Raw genomic sequence first — 22,460 nt, 5'->3', positions numbered from 1 at the left:
GCTGGGCATAGTCCGTACCATACACGCTCAAAGCATGTGCTCTTGGTTCCAGCATTTCTTGCTAGTGGTTGGTGATGCTGAACTTAACTTCATACCTGTCTGTAGTAGCCCATCAATCATGTTGACTAACTCGACTGTTTAAAAATGATTCAACACCTAGTGAAAGAACTCACGTGATTGGATCTGTCACATAATTATCCTTTTAATTAAATGGGTATATCATTTTGTATAAAATACATTCAAAATTATTGTTCAGAACCCTTATTAGGTTAATGGGGGGGAAAAAGGACAGGACTAGTGGTTTGGCATACGTAAGCAACTATTACAGGTAATTTGTTCTAGCTCAGTATTAATTAAGCTAAACAAAAGGTAGAAGGAGGTTTCAAAGTGAAAGATAAACATGAGAGGGACTTTCTTCAGGCAAAAATTTATAAAACTGCTACCTAATGCCAAATTGATAGTAAACGTCATGAGGTTTTGAGATGGCATACAATTATGACATCTTGACACTTTACCTTATTAAATTAGCAAAATGAAGTAGTCAAATTGCATTCCTTTAGTACTGAAGGTGTGCTTTCACAAAGGTTACCACCTGTACATGCCCAAGCCCTGTTGGAACTTAGTAGATGTAAGGAAGATAATTCTGTCGTAACAAGTAGCTTTTCTGTACTCTTGACACTAATAATCTTTCCTTCCTTCAAAATAACTTTTAAGATTTTGTTTGGTGACCAGTAGTCATGGTCTGCATACTCTCATTTCACTCAAGCACACCATGTTCAATGCCATGCCAGTTGTTCTTTGTTGATGTGTTGCATGTTTAAGTCATTCAATAAAACTTTTACATCTGTTACTGTAAAAGCCAAGCATCCTCAGAGTAAGTTACTTAGACTTACCTAATATCCTGTCTAATGGCTGAAGAACAAGGATGAAGATATGAAATGGAAAGAAATTAAAAATCCCAACCTTGAAGAAACTGAAGCAAGATGAGGAGTGCCTCTTAACAGAAGGCTAAGCCCCCCAGCTGTCTGCCTTCTCTCCCCTTTCACACCTTAAATCAAGTCATCATCAGTCAGTTGTATTTCATGGGTTTATCTTTGACATGTTACTATCTCTCTGAATAGTTGGATTGTATACTCTTGTTTCGTACAGGTGTTGGTGGCATTGAAGCAGAAGCAGTGATGTTGGGCCAGCCGATCAGCATGGTGCTTCCTGAAGTGGTTGGCTATAAGCTGCTAGGAAACCCTCAGCCACTGGTAACATCCACTGACATTGTGCTCACCATTACCAAGGTAATGAACATCTGCTATTTTGCCCATACTGCTGGAAGCTGTGCGTGTTATGTAGGACAGAGACACTGTACTGCATGCTTGGGAGCCCTGTGGGTTGCTTCCATGTAGTGATTTTTGGAGTTGTTTTAAGCTTTTATTGGTCTGTGTGCGTTGGAATCAGCTGCCCAAGGACAACCACAAATGTGCTAGGCAAATCTGTTTCCCAGAAGCCAAATGAAATAGAACAGAGAAGTGATATCTTAGGGCTTGTTCAAATCCTCATATGCAGACCTGTTTTGGAACAATGGTGCTTGTAAAAGGATCTTGTTTCTCTACTGCCTCAAAAGAAACACAATGACTTTCTTTTTTTGAAGTCCCCACTTAAAATAAGGCAATGTAAAACCTGAAAACAGACAACAAGCACTGCAGTCCGATTTCTTTGATCTGCAAGTGTTTGGCTCATGTGTCATATGTTCTCAATACGTTTATTCACTCTCTGGATTGTGACTGAAGAGTATTATTGGGTCAGCATTAATGTTGTTGGAGGTCAGAAATCTGGTACACATGTTCACCATGGGATGCTGTCTCTAGAGCGAACCTTCAAATGGGGAAAGCCAATGGGTTTTTTTATGAGTTCATCTAGATGTTGTGTGTGTTCAGTCATTCACGGTTTGATTCATGTACTTGTGCTGTTGGTTCTTCCTATTTCCCCACCTTCGTGGGTTTGCAAAAGAGCCAGCACTGTTCTGTCCTTGGAATCTGATGTTGAGAAAAATACAGTTGTTCTGAGATAGACTCTCGTTTAAACGAGAGGAAGAACAAGTTTAGAAGGAGTACATCCCTGTGTTGTACCCTGTTATTGAAACTTTACATCTCTGTATAGTCATCTTCATGGTTTAGTTTACAAAAACTTCCTGATTTCTGATGGGTATAGAAACCTTCTAAAAAGGTTCCTGTGACGTCAGAAGCTGGATTTCGTAACATACATGCTCAGCTCGTTTGACACAGGCACTGTATTTTTATAACAGCACCTTCGCCAAGTCGGAGTCGTGGGTAAATTCGTCGAGTTTTTTGGTCCTGGTGTAGCCCAGCTGTCAATTGCTGACCGAGCCACCATTGCCAATATGTGTCCAGAGTATGGAGCAACAGCTGCCTATTTTCCAGTGGATGATATTAGCATTGGGTACCTGATACAAACCGGTGAGTGTAAGAAGAGACTACAACTTAAAGGTGTAAATGAAAGCAAGGACTCCAGATCTATATGGTGTAGACAGCAATGAGGTTGAATTAGGTGGAGCCTTCTGAGCTTGAGTGCTTTTTTTTTATCCATGCTGGCTTATTCAAGATGTTTCTTGTGCTTAGGGTCTGTGTTTAGAAAAAGCCGAGTTTTAGACTGTTTCACAGCTAACTGCGTGCTTAGCCCTGCCCAAATCTAGCTTGTCCAGACGACAGATACAGGAACGTAGGTTTTTGTTCTGCAAAAGCCACTAAGTCTGCTCAGTTGCTTTGTTTCTAGTAAGTCTCTAATACTTGTTCAGAAAGGGTCTTGTTGTCCAGTGTGAACAGTGCACTACTTATAGTGCAAGGTAGTACAGTGTGAACAGTGAAATAGCCTGTTATGCGTGTTTTTTTTCTTTTTCTGTCACATAGTAGTTACTCAGCTTCATTTGCATTTTGATTTTGCTATATCTGGCTTTCACCATAGGCCGTGATAAAGAGAAAGTGTTGTGCACAAAAAAGTACCTCGAGGCTGTGGGAATGCTAAGAGATTTCAAGAACTCCTCTCAGGATCCAGACTTCACACAGGTTAGAAACTACTCTGTCTTCTGGCTCCTTGCTTTATGCCCTGCCCTATTTTAATGTGACAATTGTCTGTTTTGCACAGAAATTAAGTAGTTGTCAAGGGACTCCTTATCCTTTGGCTTGGTCCACAGAGCTGTCTTAACTTAGGGCCCAGTGGAATGAGCCAGCTGGCTCTCCAGGTGTGAACACTCGGGCATAGGTATAAATTGGCTCTCAGTTGAGCTTTCGCTGGTGCAGATTGTGCAATTTGATCCATGCAGTTTTGAGAAGTCCGGTCCAGATTCAAACACAGCTGTGAAGAAAGTGTGGATATTGTCTGTGTAAGCCTTGTCCCAGTTTTACCCTTCTTCTGTTTAGCAACTTATTTTGCTGTGTGAATCAGGACACTTTAGAAGCTCTCTGCAGTAACCAGACCACGCAAGCTACTTTCTATGCAGTAAAATCAAGATCTTGCTCTGTGTCTAGGAAAGTCAGCAATATTCCTGGTTTTCTCTACAGTAAGAATTTACCTTGTAACTTACGTTCAAGTTTGCACAATTATCCAAAAACCTTAGTAAATATGGAAAGATGCATAACACTATAAAAACAAAGTTGAAACATGGGTGAGGAACAGGAAAATATGATAATCTCTGTTTCATAATAAACTGAACGTTTTCCCTAAGGCCAAGATGAATAGTCTGCTTTGGTTTATGCCAGTACCAGGATTTCTTCACATCATTGTTTTCTGAAGAGGACCCTGCTGCTAGCATGTGAAAGGACATAGTTCTCAAAATCATCTATATTGTTTAGAGGCTGTAGTCACACATTGGGATTTCAATAACTGGGGTAGTTTTCAGAGCCATACCTGGGAGCTGGTAGGGTCTAAAAGTAAAACTGTTCCTTTTCTTCTAACCTTTACCTTCTCTTTGATAATTTCTGCAAACAAACATAAAAGATGTGCAATTTTAGCCTTGTTTCAACAGCAGAGGTAAGCATACCTGTGGCTCAGCTGGCTTCAACTTGTCATGCAGTGCTGAACCACTCTCTGTTCCTCTTACTGAATAGGTTGTTGAGTTGGATCTCCATACTGTTGTGCCTTGCTGCAGTGGACCAAAAAGACCTCAGGACAAAGTTGCTGTGTCAGATATGAAGAATGACTTTGAGACTTGTCTGGGAGCCAAGGTAGGAACTAGGAACATTTGGGCATACAAACTAATGCATGTTTCTGAAAGTCTGGTGTTCAGGAACTGCATTCTGGGGTTAACTTGTGTATTGTTTGTTTGCCTATTGAAAAGTAAGTGAGGATGTTTGAATGCAGTTTAGGAGGTTACATCGACAATGGGTAGTTTAGATTTAGAGTGATGAACACATGAAGGTGTTCATGTCCTATTGAAGTAGTAGTTCTTTCTGATTTTTGATCAGTCTTAGGCCTAACATGGTTTTGACATCAACTAGAGATTTCTGTGAACTAGCCACAATGGGTGGTGTTAGTAGTCAACCAAGTAGCTACTGCACTGAGCCCTGTGCGAACTACCCAGCTCTTAAGCTTCCCAAGCAGGTTATGTCATGAGCTCCCCAATGTAGTTTTGCATTCAGTACTGAATCTATTCAACAGATCAGAACTGCGTGTGTCTCTGTGACTCTTTGATGTTGGTGGTAAAGACAGAAAAAAACTTCTTGTTACATTATCCAGTCAAAAATTGTTATTGAAAGAGCAAGATTTTAATTTTAATTAATATACCCAGATGCATAAGTTTCCGAAATCAGTTTGAATCCTCACCTGATACAGTAACAGCCTTTGTAAAAGGCGGTACAGAAGTCTAGTGATGTAAATCAAGAAACCTAAGCTACAGCAATTCCCAATAATTATTGGTTTGGTATATATTCCAATCTCCATTAAATAACCTTATGCATTCGGGTGTCTAAGCGTAATTTTTCATGGTGTGAACAGTGCCTTCTTGCTTGTTGTTTTGGGTTGTTGGTTTTTTTTTTTCCAACTGTCAGGCTTTTGCCTCTTGAGTCAGCTCTTAGTATAAGTTTGAACTGTTTGATATTCATGCCTTACAAATCTTAAGTGTCACTGCTAAAAATCTCAGGACTAGTTTGTGTAACAAAGACTGTATGTGGTGAGGAATCTGGACATATGGGAGCAAGAAACATCTGAGCAATCTGAAGAAGGATTTATTCATGCAGGAAGAAAACACAAATACGTTTTGCTGCAAAGGCTGCCTCTTTTACTGGTAAACAGAGAATAGGATAGACCCTAGAAAAATAATTTTTGTCCTCCACTTTGACTGACCAGAGGTGCAAGCCTTCTCCACCAGATCTAAAAGTGCAAGTATGGTTGTGACTGACAGGTGCTTCTCATTTGTGAAATTCCCAGCCCATACTAATTTCCAGTCAAAATATTTCTATTAACCACATCCTTTCTTTCTTTCTTTCCTTCTTTCTTTCTTTTTCTTCCTTTCTTTCCTTCTTTCTTTCTTTTTTTTCTTTCTTTCCTTCTTTCTTTTTCTTTTTCTTTCTCCTCTTACAGCAAGGATTCAAGGGATTCCAAATTGCCCCAGACCGACACAACAGCGTAGTCAAATTTAATTTTGAGGGCTGTGACTTCGAGCTTGCTCATGGTTCAGTAGTGATTGCTGCCATTACAAGCTGTACAAACACCAGTAACCCTTCAGTTATGTTGGGAGCAGGTAAGTTTATTTACTTGATGTGCAGTAGTTTCTCTATGGCTCTGGCTGTGTGTCCGAAAAGACAAATACAACGCTGATGTAATTCTATGTGCACAGTGCTGTTTTTGTCATTTGGAGTGCTAAAACTGAGCTTAGTCCCTAAGGGCAGCAGAAGGAATTCTGGAAATGGTAGCTGGAAGCATGGATTGAAGAAAATGTACTTTTCCTGCACCGTTCTCTCTACAGGGCAAGCTGGAACTGAATTAACCAGCACCTCTGACGTGTGTTGAAATCCACAGAAGCTGTTATATAGAGCTGAGAAGAGGCTATTGAAAGTCAGAGCCACAAGAAGAGGGACAGTGAAGAATGGTCTATGGGTTTAAGTCTGAAGGTGCTCTGATCTGGCAGCGGAGTAGAAAACACACACTTAGCTAGAGGTGTATCGAGTTGTTACAGCAAGAGTCTGAGGGCATGTGGGGGTTGAGCAGGAAACAGAAACAGAGGAAAACTGTTCTCAGGGATTGCCATCTTTCAGAGCCTTGTCATTTGCATCTTATCTGCATCCAAGAAGTAGTCAGAGAAGGGTCTTCTATCTCCCCACTTTCTTGCTTATTACCATTCAAATACTACAAAACGGTTGGTTCGAGTGGTTGTGTTAAATTTCAGATTAGGAGGTTGTTTGTTTTTAACCTGGTTTGTCTGGGCAGAAAATTTCTTATTCCAAATGTGTGCTTAGGCAACAAAATATGAATTAAGAGAGTCAACTCAAAGAGTTCATTCTATACTAGCCCAGTTCAGCCCTCTTTCTCAGGTGCTTGGCTACAGGCTCACATATTTCTTTCTCTCATCTTCAAACATATAAATAGATGTTATCTGTTGCTGTAAGATCATCACTGCATTAGGGCTTCCTAGTCTGTCAGACTGTTTGTAGGATGCAGGCTTATTTTCTACAAAGGTTGGAAGAGATGTGCAATGGGTAATGCAAGGATGCTTGACCACAGAGGACTGGTTGAAGTAATGTAATCTGTCTCCTTTGTTCCTGTGTGGTGCTGGGAAGATCTTGGCTTGTGGATAGCTTCTGACAGCAATCACTTTGCGATTAGTTTGTTGATGTGGTATTTGTCATCTGTTCTTGGGCTAGCATCTTTCTTTGGGTACTCTACAGTACCAGCAGCTCCCCCCATTCCCAGGCACAAAAGGTCTTTTAATTCCTAGCATCAGGGACAAAGTCCATCATAAACCACAGTGTGGGGTGGAAAGGGAACCGGCGGAGAGAACTGGTCTATTTCTTACCCCTTTGAGAGGAACAGAATTGAACAAAATCTCAGACTTTACTTGCCCTTGATAGGACAGACAAATCTGCATGCTTCTATCCTCAGGTCCATCCTGGTCATGATCACAGAAATAGAGCTGTATTTATTTTTTCTAAGGATCAAGACATAGATGTGTCCCTCAGCTGTGCCACGTGCTTAGGATATAGTTTCCGCAAGTGTTTGGCTCCCAGGCTGTTGGCATGCATTTTTAACTCTTTGCGTGGCAGTGGGGATGCTGATCTTTCAGCTTGCTTGGCTTAATAGCTCTATGTGTTTAAAGTGGAGAATGCTCTGCATATACAAGTAAAGTTGGTACTTCAGACATATTCACTACTACTTAATGCACAGCAGCCTGAAGAATATAGTCATAAGGATCTCATCATATGCGCTCAGATTTAGTGGGTACTCTTACCTTTGCTGCCTTTCCATACAGCAGTGCTTATGCTTTGACCTTGACTAGGAGGGAAAAAGTAATTCTGTCAGTCCCCAGTAACTGTTTGTACACTACAGTGTTGAGCCTCCAAGATACTCACAAGAAACATGATACCACGTTTCTTCAATCTTCAGAGCAGGGTTTGAAATGAAAGTAAATAAAACATATGGTGCTCACACACTAAGTAACCAAGCGAAAAGAAATCCGAAGTATGAATATTTGTTTCCAACTACTACTGTGTATCCTGTGCACTAAATGATGTGCAGGGGCTGTGTGTCTGTGGGGATACTGACTGTATGCTGTAGTAGCCTTGACAGCTTAATCTGACTTTACAAAGGTGTTGGATTAAGGTTGCTCAAAGCAACCTAAGTCATGGCGTTTCCTTGCCAGTTTTTAGAGTTTGACCTGGCATTCTTTTCAGAACTGGCATTTGCAGGAAAACAGAAGCCAACACTTTTCAAACAAGGCTGCCAGGCCCTTAGGTCCTAGGATGATCACTTGTTCGTGGTCACATTTTCAAAAGTATCCAAGAGCTTCAGTTTCAGCAGCTTCCTCTGGCGGCTGAGGAGCCTCAGCAATTTCAGAAATAGGACTGCTTTTTAAAATTCATCTACCTTTAGGCCTCCAAATCTATCAGTGTAGGCCTTTTCACACAACACTTAAAAGTGGATGTCTCCAGATCATGTCTAACAGAGCTGCCAAACATCTGGCAAAGACAGAACAGTTTGATGGTGTCTTCCTGTTGGAGATCATGTTGGATCAAAGCAGAGCTGATGTATTTTTTCTTATCTAAGTGGATATATGAGAGAGAGAGAGAGAGAGAATGAGGAGACATGGGAATGTGAAGTTTTGCATAGCTTGCATAGCTGCTGCTTCTTTTATGTCCATCTTGGCAAAGGGCTGGAGGGGACTTGTTTTCTGAACATTCATCTGTGTATGGACAATTCATTTAAAAGAAGAAATTCAGTATAAATATGTTTCTGGTAACACATACACTCCACTAAAATTTCTGTATGCGTGTTAAAAATCCAGGAGTGGTAAAACAGCACTCCTGCAACAAGCTGTGTATTTTGTGTGATAGCTTGTTTGTGACAAGGGCCAGAGTTGATGTTCTCATAGCCATCTTCTTCTGAGGTCAGCAGGTCGTATGTTGGCAGTTATTTCAGCATTGGGTCACTAGACTGCCATAAGTGGGAAGTTAACAATTCATTGAATTTTTTGTGAGACGCTTGTCTTAAGAATAGTGTTCTGAGTTTTGAATGTCTATGTGCTGCCCCAGTGTGAGTTCATTTTGTTATATGCAACTTCGAGCAACTTTCCAGTGGAGGAGAAATTGCAGACTAGATGTACAGTTCAACAGAGCACTTGAGCTGTAGCTGGTTATTCTGGGATTAGTGCTGTTGGCTCACTGTACCATTTTGTTGCTGGAAATTGAGCCTTTTTTGTTTTCCAGTTATTTAATGGTACTTCTGTTAACCTGTTGATCCACCAAACTGTCGCACTTCCAGAAAAACTGCAACTATCCTTTGCATTTTTCAGGATTGCTTGCTAAGAAAGCTGTTGAAGCTGGTTTGACAGTGAAGCCATACATTAAAACTAGCCTGTCCCCAGGAAGCGGGGTTGTCACTTACTATCTGAGGGAGAGTGGAGTTATGAGTTACCTTTCCCAACTAGGGTAAGAGTGCTTTTCTTACTGTTGCCCTACGGCTGCTTAACTAAAAGCATTGACAACAAGCGATGCAATAGAGTAACTATTTCTCTGTATAGCATAAAAGATATGGCAGGTACCCTATGGCAGGATCCTGCATGGGTTAATGCATTGCTGTTGTGCTGGCTGACTTTGTGCAAACAGGAGAGGGTGCCTGTTGCCTGCTGTAGCTTCTTGAAGACTCATGTTCTTAAGCAGGAAAAAGGTTTATTTGTCAAGGCTAATGGTTTTAAAATAGCACTATATTGTTGTTCGTCTTGCTGGATAACACATTTCCCAGATCGTCATTCTATGTGCACGGACAGTCACTGAAATGATAAAAATTGAGCATTCTCAAAAACGCTTTTTTTTGGCAGCAATTAATTTGTTAAAATAGTACATCTTCTGAAAGTAACCCTAGCCAACTACTAAGGGGTTAAACGTCTTGTTCCAAAATAGCTTTATGTTCACTGATCGTTTTTGTGCTCTGTCTAGGTTTGATGTGGTGGGTTATGGCTGTATGACATGTATTGGTAATAGTGGACCCCTACCAGAGTCTGTTGTTGAGGCCATTACACAGGTATGCAGTTTTTCGTGTGCTGTTCTGAGTTGTGTTATATTGTGTACTAACTCCTCTCAACTGCGTGCAAAGTAAATTCAGTCTATATTCTTTTCTGTGGGAAGTGTTCATTGGGATTGTTTGGAAGGAGACAGTTCCATGACTGTCCAGTCATTGATGTCGCAGCATGGTGCAGCTCTGCAGACCTGCTGGGTGTGTGGAGTCTGCAAGCTACCTCAGCTACCTTTGTCTCAAACTCTCTCTTACAGGGAGACCTTGTCGCGGTGGGTGTGTTGTCTGGCAATAGGAATTTCGAAGGGCGTGTCCATCCCAACACCCGTGCTAACTACCTAGCCTCTCCGCCACTGGTAATAGCCTATGCAATTGCAGGGACTATCAGGATTGACTTCGAGAAAGAGCCTTTGGGTAAGACAATATCAGGGTGCTTCTTTTCACAGCTTGTAAACTAAATTGGTTGGAATTAAGCTCTTCAGAAACATTTGTCCTAGGGAGATGCTTCAAATGACTGAGTACTTCTGGGACACAAAGCATGCAATTGTTAAGAAACAGAGCAACAAGGAGACTGTATGATGGAGAAAGGGAGAAGCCAAGCCTGACCAGTATTCTGATTTCACAGGGGCATCTTTTTGGTTATATCTGGGTGGCAGTCTCTCATAAGCAACCTGACCTTGTAGACTTACTTTGAGCCAGTAGTTCAGCTAGACAGCCCTTAAGGATCCTTTCCAATGTCAATTATTCTATAAATTATTCTGGAAGGCTGTTGGGAATCACAAAAGAAGGTGTATGTACAGGCATCATCAAGTTTATGAGGCCCTCTTCTGTTAGATCCTTGTAGGAGAAATAAAGTGTGTCTCAGAAGTGTTGAAAAGGTTAGATGGAACACATAGCTAAAGGACACCATGCTAAACTTTTTCTTTCTTTCTTAATGGGAAACTTTTGCAGCAAACATAACAATAGCATTTTCTACAGGAATAAATGCTTCGGGAAAGAAGATTTTCCTGAAAGATATCTGGCCAACAAGAAACGAGATTCAGGCTGTTGAGCGTCAGTTTGTTATTCCTGGGATGTTCAAGGAGGTCTACCAAAAAATAGAGGTGAATTAATTCCTTGGACAGTAATTTGATAGTTAGTGTGCTATTCTGAAGATGTTAAATAAGCTGGTCTTGATAATGAAACAAACCTTTTGCTTCTATTGCTGTTGCTCTGTTCGGACAAGTAGTCAAATGAGATTGTTTTTTTAAAATGGTTTCTGGTTAATTAAGTGGTTCTTACAGACAATCGTGTCCTGAAAATAGCTCCTTAATATTTGTTTTTAATGTAACAGAGAGATGATGTGTTTTAAACAGTCATCCCAGGTTGATATTAGAAAGTGAGATATTCCAGCTTTACAGATGTTTGTTTTTTTTCAGCTGACATAAAATTAATTTGCATTACTTAATAGCATTCACATCAGAAAAAAAATTGTACTTGGTAATGCCTTTCAGTAAGCCTTTCTCAGGTCTTGAAACAAAACATTTGTAAGGTTTACATGTTAGGAAGGCTTCTTAACCTTACTGATAAATACACTTGAGAATTATAAAGTGTTATCTGTGTCCATAATACAGATTACTGTCAGAAAATTGGATGAGCAACTCTTCTTTTGTAATGAAGTGAGCGTTTTCCTAAGTCTTTTAATAGCTATAATCATAAAATAATAATAATAAAAAAAAAAAACAAAACAAAAAAAACCCAACAAACATAATGTATATTGTCATAGGAATTTCCCAAAGTGCTTCAAGAAATACACATGGCTTTTGTTGAAGTCAAATGTGTAATTTTACCTGGATTCTGAAGTAATTCCATTGATTCTGAGAACTTAGAAATCAGTGGCATGTTTTTGTGTGTTTTTCAGACTGTAAACAAATCTTGGAATGCCTTAGATTCTCCTTCAGATAAACTATATACTTGGAATCCCAAGTCAACTTACATCAAGTCTCCACCTTTCTTTGATGGTCTGGTACGTGCACGCTTTCTCTTTGAATCAAACCAGAGTGTGTAGTGACCTTGACTAATGCTAAAGGTGAAGCAAAGCCACTTCAAGAGGCCTGGGAGCATCCGTCATAGCCTGTTGATGCCTGGGTTGTCAAATGTTAGAATTACACTATTGTATTCATTTTAATACAAAGGCATGAATGAATCTCAAAATTTTAAGGATTCTCTGTCACTTCAGGGCTTTTGAAAAGTCTCCTTTTCGTTTTAAGCTGAAATACTTTTAAATAGTCACAAAGGAACTGAGAGAAAAAGGGCAGGAAATGAAACCCACAATTCCACCTGCCTGCATTTTGCACCAAGTATTTCAGTGTTCAGATTGCTATTTCAGTACCATTTAAAAGCAAACACAGATTTCAATGCATGCAGATGTCTAGGTATCCTGGATTTTTCATCTGTGTTCACACATGTACCACAGGAAGCCTCAGCTAATTTTTTTGCCTCATCTATTTTCTTCATGCATGAACTTCCTGACAGACAGCCAGGACATCATATTTTATGCAAGAACATAAACATTTTTAATCAGGTTGGGTCTTTTCTTTCTTCTAACTTATATAAAAAAGGAGACTTTGTTTTGTAATTTGTGCTTTTGAGAAAGGTAAAGGAATTCTGTGTCATATTTTAATGATTTTGTTTGTGCTTATGACTGTTTAGACTTTGGCTCTTCAGACCCCGAAAACAATAGAAAATGCTTATGTCTTGTTGAGTTTTGGGGATTCTGTGACAACCGACCACATATCTCCAGCTGGGAATATAGCAAGAAATAGTCCTGCAGCCCGTTACTTGACTAGCAGAGGGTAAGCTCTACTTCATGTTCTTTTTATAAATTAAGAAGGGCAAAAAAGCCACAGCTACTATACCGTGTTACAGGCACGCATATCTGCTGTCTGTTCACATACACTTGTATAACTTGACGGATGCCTGCAAGATATATAAAAGAAGAAAGAAAAGCATTTCTTTCTCTGCTGTTTCAGCAGCTCTCAGCAAGTGTAAGAACTTGCATGGAGTGTGCACGTCTATTACACTGGAGAGCTGAAGACTTTTGTAGGGACAGAGGGGAAAAGGTAACTCCCAGGCTAGTTTTTGCAGTGTCTATTTGTAAAGGACTAAATCAGGATTTGTCTCCCTATCGTAGCAAAATGATCATAGTCCTTAATGTGAAAAATTGGTTTTATACTCACTTCTTCTAGCATGTGCAACTATTTCATAGATCTAGGCTATCAGTAGCTACAGAACTTCTAGAGATTTAGGTTTCAGCGTAGCTGTGAAAACTGGCAAAACTATCGTGGCTGGGAGTCCAAACTGCTGTAAAATGTTGGTCTTTTTCTATGGCCAGCCTGTCAGTTTAGTACTCTGGGTACAACTTAAGTCAAGACTAGGACTTGCTGAGTTGCCCTGTTCAGTCTTCACAGATAACATAATACTTTTATTCTTTGGTTTAGGACTTCTTACAGCTTCAGGGTGTTTTGAGGAACAGCACTGACATACACCAAAAAAAATATTTTTACTAGACCTAATAATTCTGGGGAGGAAATTGATTAAACCAACGTGATCTACTGAAAACTGTATGCTCTGGACTTTTTGGCCCTCTGCTATCAGCCACTTTGAAATATCTAAACAGTCCTACACACATTACAAAACAGATGTTGTGTGTCATAGCTGCTGTTTGGATGTAGCCCAATGTAAACAGTTCAATTTTCTGTCACATTCCAGCACATGTTTTGTTTACTGGTGAGGCTGGAGGGTCCCCTCATTCCCATATCTCTGTTTGCAAATGAACTTTTTCTTCTGTAGTTCTAACTTGCAGCAGGGGCTCTCTCTGCCTTTTGGATGGTTAGCATAGTGGTGTCTCTACATTTGTTCAAGATGCTATGGTAATACAAATAAGGAGGATTTTCAGTAGCCAGCTGTTAGGTCAGAAGATGCAATACAGTTCTTAGAGTTCTTAACATGAGCTATATCCTTCCGTCACTGTCAGATACTGTTTTCTAGGGTAAAGGATGAGAATACTATGGAAGCTGCTTTCTGTGACCAAGCTGTAGACAGGCTTCTCTTTTTTTTTTAATTATTTCTTTTTCCTTCAAAAAAATCTTAAAAGTAGAAGTATCAGCTAACTGGATGCTACTGCCATAATGGGAACTATGTGCTTACCTGCCTCAGAAACACCAGTTCATTACTTTCTTCTTTTAAAGCACAGAGTGCTTCAGTCTAAAAACAACACCGTTTCCTGTTTTTCTTTGTTTTCTTTTCCCTTAATAGCTTGACTCCTCGAGAGTTCAATTCTTATGGCTCCCGCAGAGGGAACGATGCTGTCATGGCCAGAGGAACATTTGCAAACATTCGCTTGGTGAACAAATTTATTGATAAACAAGGACCTCAGACTGTCCATTTCCCTTCTGGGGAAACTGTAAGTACACAGGCTGCTCTAAACTGAGGCTCATTGACAGTAGAGTGGATTAGTACTGGCTTTCCTTCTTACAGCTTAGGTCATTTACTTAAGTGTCCTTTAAGTAAAGCTTATGAGGGGACAGGAGCTGTATTGACCTAGGGAAGCAGGTCACACATACCTACATCATGTGCTACCAGGTCTATCAGTGGAGAGTACAACCACTGTAGAAGTGGTAGTGGAAGGTGCAGGTTTGTGTTCAGAGTGAGATCAGGCTAGAAGCCACAAAGCACTGTATGGTTAATATCCTTAAATATCCTGTTTGGCAAAAAGTGTGGGCTTCAGCTATTTATGTGGGGACACTTTTTTTTTCTTTGTTTCCCTGGAACTGTGATTCCACCCCCAAAAAGTATATAAAGTATTTGGCATTTTCATTCCAGCTGGATGTGTTTGATGCTGCAGAAAGATATAAGCAGGATGGCCATCCCCTGATTGTGCTGGCTGGGAAGGAATATGGTGCGGGAAGTTCCAGAGACTGGGCAGCTAAAGGACCATTCCTCTTGGTGAGTAACTACAGTAAAGTATAAGGACGACAGTACATAAGTGTATTCATTTTTGAGGAAGACTAGCTTATGACCAACATCCTGGGTAGCTCATTCTCACTTTTGGTAGCAAGAGCTGCTTTGAAATCCCAGCTGCCTCCAAGAGCAACAGCAGAGTTGCAAAAGCTATTTAAATATTAATAGATCCTGTCCAGACTGGAAGCCTTGACTGATCTTCAGCTAGAAATCCACAAGGCTACACCAGAAAACCAGTTTCTTTACTTCTGCTTCCCATAACTCTGTAAACCTTGGGTCTGCTTCCAGCTGCCTCGTTCAGCTCACTTAGCAGGGAAGATAGAAAGCGTAAAAGAAAAGTAGTATCTGTGAAAGTGAAACTTAGCAAACTTAGCATGGCTTCACCATGCAGATTGCAGGGATGTTTAGCAGTATTGTTACAGGAGCCTAATAGAAATCCATGTACAGTGAAATATCTGTTTCATTCTTTGTCCTGTCCAACCAGCCCGAACTCTGATTGAAGCTTTCTTGGTGTGGAATTTGTAAAGGCAATAGCGTGTGTATTATTTAACAAAATTAGAGTTGGTGTTTAACATTACATTTGTCTAAGTTTCTTGTTTTGGTTTTGGTTGGTTTGTGTTTTTTTTTCCAGTGGTGATTTTATTGTCTTGACTGTATTAACATGTAAAAATTTAGAAATTAATTAAAATGCATCCTGGTGCTTGTAGTGTAGGAGGGCAACACTGAATTAACGAGAGTTATGGACATGATTAGTGGTCCTCTACATGAGACATGTTAAAGAAGGATGCAGTATTCCTGAGAAAGCCTGTGTAATTTTTTGACAATCAGACTTCTTTTAAAGATGTTTGAAAGTTAACATATAATCGAGTCATCCTGGACAGCCCACTGTTAGACAGATCTGCTGACTCTACCAGTAGCTGGTAAATGAAATGGAGGGGACCACAAACATACCAATTTCCCTCCTATGAGCACAGAAAAACGATCCAAAACCATGAAGATAACTGTACCTATTGTGTATTTCCCAGGGTGTCAAGGCTGTGCTTGCTGAAAGCTATGAGAGAATTCATCGAAGCAACCTAGTAGGGATGGGAGTGATTCCTCTGCAGTATTTACCTGGAGAGGATGCAGGAACTTTAGGACTCACTGGACGGGAGCGTTACACCATTATCATTCCTGAAAAACTAAAACCGCAAATGAAGATCCAGATTAAGGTATGCGACACCTATAGGCTGAATTTTCTGAATCACTGTAGTTTCACTCAAAATTCACTGTGTCTTCAAACAATGTGCTTTCATATCGCAGTAAACTTCTCTCACCTGAGGAAGGGAGAAGAATTGAGATGGTGAAGGGGATGAAAACAGTCATTGTAATAGGGATTTGCTATGATGGGATATAAAAGCAGCGTGCCCAGACTGCTTTATTTAGCACAAAGCAGTCCTGTATTTTGGACCAGTCTTTCAAAGTCCAGAGTTTCTGTCTCAATTAAATGTTTGAAGCACAATAAAAAGCGAACTGTAAGTATTAAATTAAATAAACTAATTTATTTAAATGAATTTAAAATTAAAATAGTTCACTGACAATTCAACTGATAGAATATTGTATGCTGCAGCATTCAAAGTGAAGTCTAAGCATACCCAGCATAACATCTAATTAAACTTCAGGCCCTGTATTTGAAAGACTGCTTTTTGTCTAGCTTTGCCTCCAAACTTATGCCCTTTTTTGAAAAATATTAGCATCTGTGATAAAAATTTTGTTTCTTCTTTATTGGAATATCTGTAAAACGGACTTATTTAACCTAATAGCATCAAAATCTGGGGTTTTGGTTTTTTGGTTTTTTTTTTCCTGTGGTTAGTAAAACAATCTACTTACTGCGTGTTCATTTAATGCAGGTGGTCTACCTGGATTAGTTTCTAACAATAGTTGTTTACCTGTGCCTTATTAATTGCCCTGAAATTGAGAAAGTGTATATCCCAAAGAGTGGGTCAGCTTATCAGTCACAGATGAACATTGTGCATTCATCTGGAAGTACCTGACTAGGGGAGTCTTCAGTAAAACATAATTCATTTTATGCACTTGTCTTTGTGCTTTTCTGATTCCCAAACACTAGCCCTCAAAGACAGCTAACAAAATTAGTTGTACCGAAGCCAGAAGAATGATTACATAGAAGAACAGCTTGAAAGGATGGTCAGCTTTTGTGCGTCTAGGGTTATATCAACAACAAATCTAAATGAGGCAAGGCAGCAAATACAATGCAAGGAGATCCCATACTGTGTTTATTATGGTTTGCTTTAAACCACTTTCCTCTTAAGCAGCTGGCTCTAGTCTAGTGTGGGAAGAAATACTGATGTCCAGTGCTTGTTCACTTTGGCTTTCTATCACAATTGGCTAAGATGGCAAAACTGTTGTAATAGTCCTTATTTTACGATGATGTCATGTAACGTATGGAAGGTTCTGCTGCTTGAATGACTTTCTTTGACCCCAACAGCTGGATACTGGGAAAACCTTTCAAGCCATCATGAGATTTGACACTGATGTGGAGCTTACTTACTTCCACAACGGCGGCATTCTGAACTACATGATCCGTAAAATGGCATCCTAATCAAAAACATTAAGCAAAAACATCCAGGTACAAGCCTGCTTCTGGTGAGCGCAATAAAACTGTGGTAATCATAAATTTGAAAGCGTGAACCGTAAAGTGAACAATTTTTTTTATGGAGTGTGTTAGAAGGCTTGTTTACAATGCTGAATTATTTTGTGTATCAGGAAACTGGACACACTTGCCCAATTTAAGTAAACAGCATTTATTATTTGTTTTGTATGGTGGTTGGCTTCACTTACCTTAGAATACAGTGCAAAAGTCATTAAAATACTGCTGGAATCTGTGGAACAGTTGAAGATCATGTGCTGATTTCATATATTTGGTCCTTTTAGTTTGACTCTGAAGTTAAGTTCTATGCTCATATCAGTGGTCCAAAAATTAACTGACAGTATAAAAAATAATTATTATTTCTTCCTAATTACCTGATATTGACTTGCTTTCTTATTCAGTTGACCAGAATCTGAATCTAATACTGAAATTAATTATTTAGCTGTCTATTAATTCTAAAAAATGTGAACTTTGTTGTTTAAAACCTAAGCCTTTGTGGAAAGGTGGACCTATTGGGGATAATATTTCTAATGGATAAAATTAAATTTATTTTCAAGAACTTTGGTGGGTTTTGTCGTGTTATTCTCAGTACAGGGATGCAGAAGAAAGCTTTGACTTTTAAACTCTTCTCATTGTCCCTGTAGGAGCAGAGTCATACAAGTTTTGATTTCTCGGATTTTAATTCTTGTTTCTTTGAATACTCTGCATGAGACAGGACGAATACAAACACTGTCAGATACTGGCAGTCTTCTGTAACCCAACAAAATACTACTGTGATGTACTTCCCTCTGTTCTGTGTCCTCAAGAAGACAATCTACCGCAATTTCAAGATCCTTGTCAGCAGTTTTTATGGCAGTTAGCAACCAGTGATTACACTAATGCATTAATTGAATTGACGGCCAAATCCACAATACCACATGAATCTATTTACAGTGATAACAAAAGTACTTTTACTCAGAGATAAACAAGGTTATAGTACTAATTCTTACTCTTAACTTCATTTAGAGCAACTAGCACAACAATTAATACAGTGGAGAAATTCTTTCAAAGTAATCTCCTAATGTACTTTTAATGTAGTTGGCTCCAGCTGTATCTGGGAAAAAAACCCAAACCCAATGAAAATAGTTCTGAAAGAACTAAGCCTCAGGAGGATTAAGGAGGGGATAGAGATTGCACTGTTCCTGCAACAGGCTATTCTTGCTTGATTACAGCAAACAGAGCTCCTCTAGTGAGTCCAGCAGATGCCCAGTAAGATGTTGCAGGGTCTGAAGCATCTCTCATGAGGACAAGCCAAGAGAACTGGGACCTAGTATTTTTGGAGGGGAGGCATTATCCAACTATAAATCATCTTTATCCATTGTTCTGTGTTTCCTTTTTGGAAGCAGCTGCAAGAACAGCAAATTTACCAGGTAAAAACTAAGCACAGAGTAAGTTACTATGCGACTAAGATTCAGGCTTCCTGTACAGTGCATACAGCTTTCACAGTAAAAGACATGGACTGGGGTGGAACATGAAGCAGTGCTTAAAAAGCTGTTTTGCTTTTAATGCCACATAACAATGTTTAAAAGAACACCACAAGTCTCACTGATTAGGGTTTAGGTAGTTTAAATAATTTTGGGGCTCTGAGTTAGATTCCTGTTCAAGGTAGTTTGTTTTCTTCAGAGTTCAGGTGTTTCATACACATAATTTTTCTATGTACATACCTTACTACACTATCAAATGCAGAAAGCGAATGGAAAATATATTTGGTGTTGGGTCTAGAAATATTGAAGATTAAGCTCACTGCAGATATGTAGAAGCAAAGGTGGTTTAAATTTTAATAATACTTCGTAACTGCGTTTGTAAGCAATTTCTGATTTTCTGAGAGAAGTCTGGGATCTGGGTGGGGAGAAGGGACTTAAACACACTAATGCCCAGACTTTGTTCCCGTTGTAGATCAGCTCTGACAGGAAACTTGCAGAATTAACGTTAGTGTCTTGAGAGATTTCAGATGACAATTCGTGAGACAGCACATCAGTGGAAATGCTAATCACCATTTAAATCAAGCCTTAACCCATCTTACAAGGCACTGCCTTGTCGCTCTTGGGGCTTGTTCAGTTAAGCAACACATAGAAAGGTGTTCATTCTGCAATTTCAGCAACAGCAACTTGATAAATGTGTGGTGATAAGAAGAAAACAATGCTACCATTTTAATCCAGAAGATGCCTCCTCCAAGAGGGCTCTGTGAAGCCCTACTGCTTTTCTCATGTTGTTGCAAAAGCATTGTTTAATAAAGATGGATTTAAAAGATGCAATATCTTCTTTACAGAAAAGTTACTGGACATTTTCTCTTAATTTTCTATATACCAAAATGCCTAGAGCATTAAAAGTAATTTTTAAAAAGCTTTAAAAGTAGCTAAAGTGGTGCTTAAAGTGTCAGTATCCGTACGCGATGTTGTCTGCATGGAAGTACAATCCAACCAGAAGTTACCAGTAACAAAGAAGATTCTGATTCACACAGAAATACTTGAAGTTGTGGCTTGTCACCTAAAATTAGATGTTTATTTAGTCATTCAACTTCATTTTGTTTTTTTCAGACCAACTTCTTCATAGCAGCAAGCATTAACATCTGTATGCTTAGGCACTTGTTTGTCCATGCTTATATTAAAACTTTTAGTGAAATATTTCATTAGATATCAATTTTTTTTATTGACCATGTTAGTCTTTTTTAATCTGGTCAGATGCTGATGAGGGACCTAGCATATCAGGCAGTATAAAGAACAAGATTTTTTTTCTACATAGAAACAGATCATCCTATTTCAGCTTAGTGCAATAGGGTGATACACTCACTAAAAGGCTGAGTTCAACTGGATGTTTCTTCAACGTCAAAATTCTTCAAAGAAAAATTAATATTTTTCCATTTCTGAAAATCCATTTGTGTCCCAGTTTCAACATTCTCTACTACAAAGCTTTTGATCTTGATCACTGGTAGATTATCAAATGTCTTGTACTTCACTATAATTCCCCAGTCATGCTGGCAACTAGTATTTTGGCAATGCATCTTGCTTTTTTTCTCGAAACAATCAAACTGGACTGCTTTCTGGTGAGGCTTTGTTATGTAACGCTGCTTGAACGCATCTCCAAGGACAGTGTGGTGAGATTCCTGAAACAGCACAGGCCAGAACCGGTTAATAGTCAAAACACCATTCCTTACTTTTTTTCCTGACATTCCCCTTCCCCTCACAAATACCATTTCCCGTGTAAGGTGTGTCCTGTTCAGGAGGCTCACCTCCTCTTGTAAAACCATGGTTTTCCTTTCCTTTCAAAACTGAAAACTGGCCCATAAGCCAAGGACTTAAACAATGAGCTGGTCTCAGTACTTTGTCTAGATAATTGTCAGTCAACAGAAATGGTGGGAGAAATCTCTCAACTGCAGGAAGATTTCCAATCTTATGCTAATTGAGAAAGTAAATAAGCAGCAGTTATACCAGTAGGTTATGTCATTGAAGATCATACGGTTTTCCACAAAATTAATCAATTTCTAACAGAAGGGGGTTCAGGAAAACTGAAGTGATTCCTGTCATATCACATATTCACACACCTTGGGCATCATCAAGAATACTTGATGTACAATACCTACACAATATATAATACATACTCAGGGTTTTTTTCTGCTCCATTTTGCACAAAATAGCCTACTTTCCACACTGATAAACAATGCCATTAGTTCACTAATGCTGACTTGCCTGGTATTCATGGATGTAGGTTTCCATACAGAGACATACCTTTATAATTCTGATGTCATCTGTACTGCAGGCATACGCTTTGCATTTTCCACACAGAAGATTTCTTTTCCCTTCCACTACCTTAGGTCTTGTTGCTTTCTTCCTGGAATCTCGTAATACCTTTTCCTTCATTTGCAGGTCATGTATCTTTAATAAATAAATAAAAGTCAAGATCATTGTGAAATTAAGAGAAGCCTCAATGTCTGTCTAAACATGAGTCAGGATATGTAACATCTGGGAATCTATTACTTAAAAGCAAACACACAAAACATGCCTTGTTCTAGCAACTCATACCAGAGAAAGAAAGTGGTACGTTTGTCAGGTTAAGAATGCAAGGCTAGAATAAGACTACATGATGGACAGCATTTATGCCATATCTGTTCCTTCCACCCCCCCTCTACCCTACTATGTCCCCTTTGGTCATAATGCTGTTATATCCGTGTGAAGACTAAATCATATGAGACTCCCTACAGCAGAATTAGTGCTGCTGCTCTGGGAAGATCACCATTTAGAAAGTAGGCTGCAGAGACCACAGAAATTGCACACAGAGAAAGAGGCAACAGCCACAGCCTAGAGCTGGGAACCTGCAGCTTATGCAGAAACAGAATCCTCTGAAGAGAAGCAGAAGCAGCCAAACCAATCCTCAAAGATGGGAGAAGAAAATTCACAAAAGCTAGAGGGCCTTGGACATCCTTTGTTGCACAGCTCAGTGTCTGAAGCTTGCCTGGAAACATGGGGTGATCTGCAAATCCACAGGGATATGACAGAACTGTAGTGGCTGCACCTGGCTTATGTCAGTCTTCTCTGGGAAACCTGTTACAAAGGTCTAGGGAGATAGAACCATAGAATCATTTAGGTTGGAAAAGACCTTTATGATCATTGAGTCCAACTGCAAAGCTAACACTACCACTGTCTGAAGCTTGCCTGGAAACATGGGGTGATCTGCAAATCCACAGGGATATGACAGAACTGTAGTGGCTGCACCTGGCTTATGTCAGTCTTCTCTGGGAAACCTGTTACAAAGGTCTAGGGAGATAGAACCATAGAATCATTTAGGTTGGAAAAGACCTTTATGATCATTGAGTCCAACTGCAAAGCTAACACTACCACGTCCCTAAGTGCCACGTCTACACGTCTTTTAAGTACCTCCAGGGATGGTGATTCAACCACTTCCCTGGACTGCCTATTCCAATGCTTGACAACCCGTTCTGTCAAGAATTTTTTCCTAATATCTCTCCTAAACTTCCCCTGGCACAACTTGAGGCCATTTCCTCTAGTCCTATCACTTCTTCCTTGGGAGAAGAGACCGACCCCCACCT

At 39.6% G+C, this 22,460-nt stretch overlaps 2 protein-coding genes across 2 annotated transcripts in view; one reads left to right on the top strand and one right to left on the bottom strand.

Moving 5' to 3' along the window:
- The window catches only part of ACO1 (aconitase 1, soluble), a 26,411-nt gene extending 8,981 nt beyond the window's left edge, over positions 1 to 17,430 (top strand). The window contains exons 6-20 of the mRNA XM_009885269.1: positions 1,150 to 1,289; positions 2,297 to 2,468; positions 2,974 to 3,074; positions 4,116 to 4,232; positions 5,587 to 5,746; positions 9,011 to 9,146; positions 9,654 to 9,738; positions 9,987 to 10,143; positions 10,708 to 10,832; positions 11,630 to 11,734; positions 12,421 to 12,563; positions 14,026 to 14,173; positions 14,593 to 14,715; positions 15,756 to 15,941; positions 17,216 to 17,430. Coding sequence (XP_009883571.1) covers positions 1,150 to 1,289; positions 2,297 to 2,468; positions 2,974 to 3,074; positions 4,116 to 4,232; positions 5,587 to 5,746; positions 9,011 to 9,146; positions 9,654 to 9,738; positions 9,987 to 10,143; positions 10,708 to 10,832; positions 11,630 to 11,734; positions 12,421 to 12,563; positions 14,026 to 14,173; positions 14,593 to 14,715; positions 15,756 to 15,941; positions 17,216 to 17,329 — 2,012 coding nt within the window. The 3' untranslated portion in view covers positions 17,330 to 17,430. The remainder of the gene's footprint in view (positions 1 to 1,149; positions 1,290 to 2,296; positions 2,469 to 2,973; positions 3,075 to 4,115; positions 4,233 to 5,586; positions 5,747 to 9,010; positions 9,147 to 9,653; positions 9,739 to 9,986; positions 10,144 to 10,707; positions 10,833 to 11,629; positions 11,735 to 12,420; positions 12,564 to 14,025; positions 14,174 to 14,592; positions 14,716 to 15,755; positions 15,942 to 17,215) is intronic.
- Positions 17,431 to 20,219: 2,789 nt separating this feature from the next.
- Positions 20,220 to 22,460, bottom strand: part of DDX58 (DEAD (Asp-Glu-Ala-Asp) box polypeptide 58) — a 25,720-nt gene continuing 23,479 nt past the window's right edge. Inside the window, exons 16-17 of the mRNA XM_009885257.1 lie at positions 21,142 to 21,288; positions 20,220 to 20,519 (exon numbers count right to left, since the gene is read on the bottom strand). Of these exons, the coding sequence (XP_009883559.1) occupies positions 20,220 to 20,519; positions 21,142 to 21,288 (447 nt within the window). The remainder of the gene's footprint in view (positions 20,520 to 21,141; positions 21,289 to 22,460) is intronic.

The sequence above is a fragment of the Charadrius vociferus genome, unplaced genomic scaffold (assembly GCF_000708025.1).
Source record: "Charadrius vociferus isolate BGI_N301 unplaced genomic scaffold, ASM70802v2 scaffold60, whole genome shotgun sequence".
Taxonomy (NCBI): Eukaryota; Metazoa; Chordata; class Aves; order Charadriiformes; family Charadriidae; genus Charadrius; species Charadrius vociferus.
This window is presented reverse-complemented; position numbering and strand designations above follow the sequence as displayed.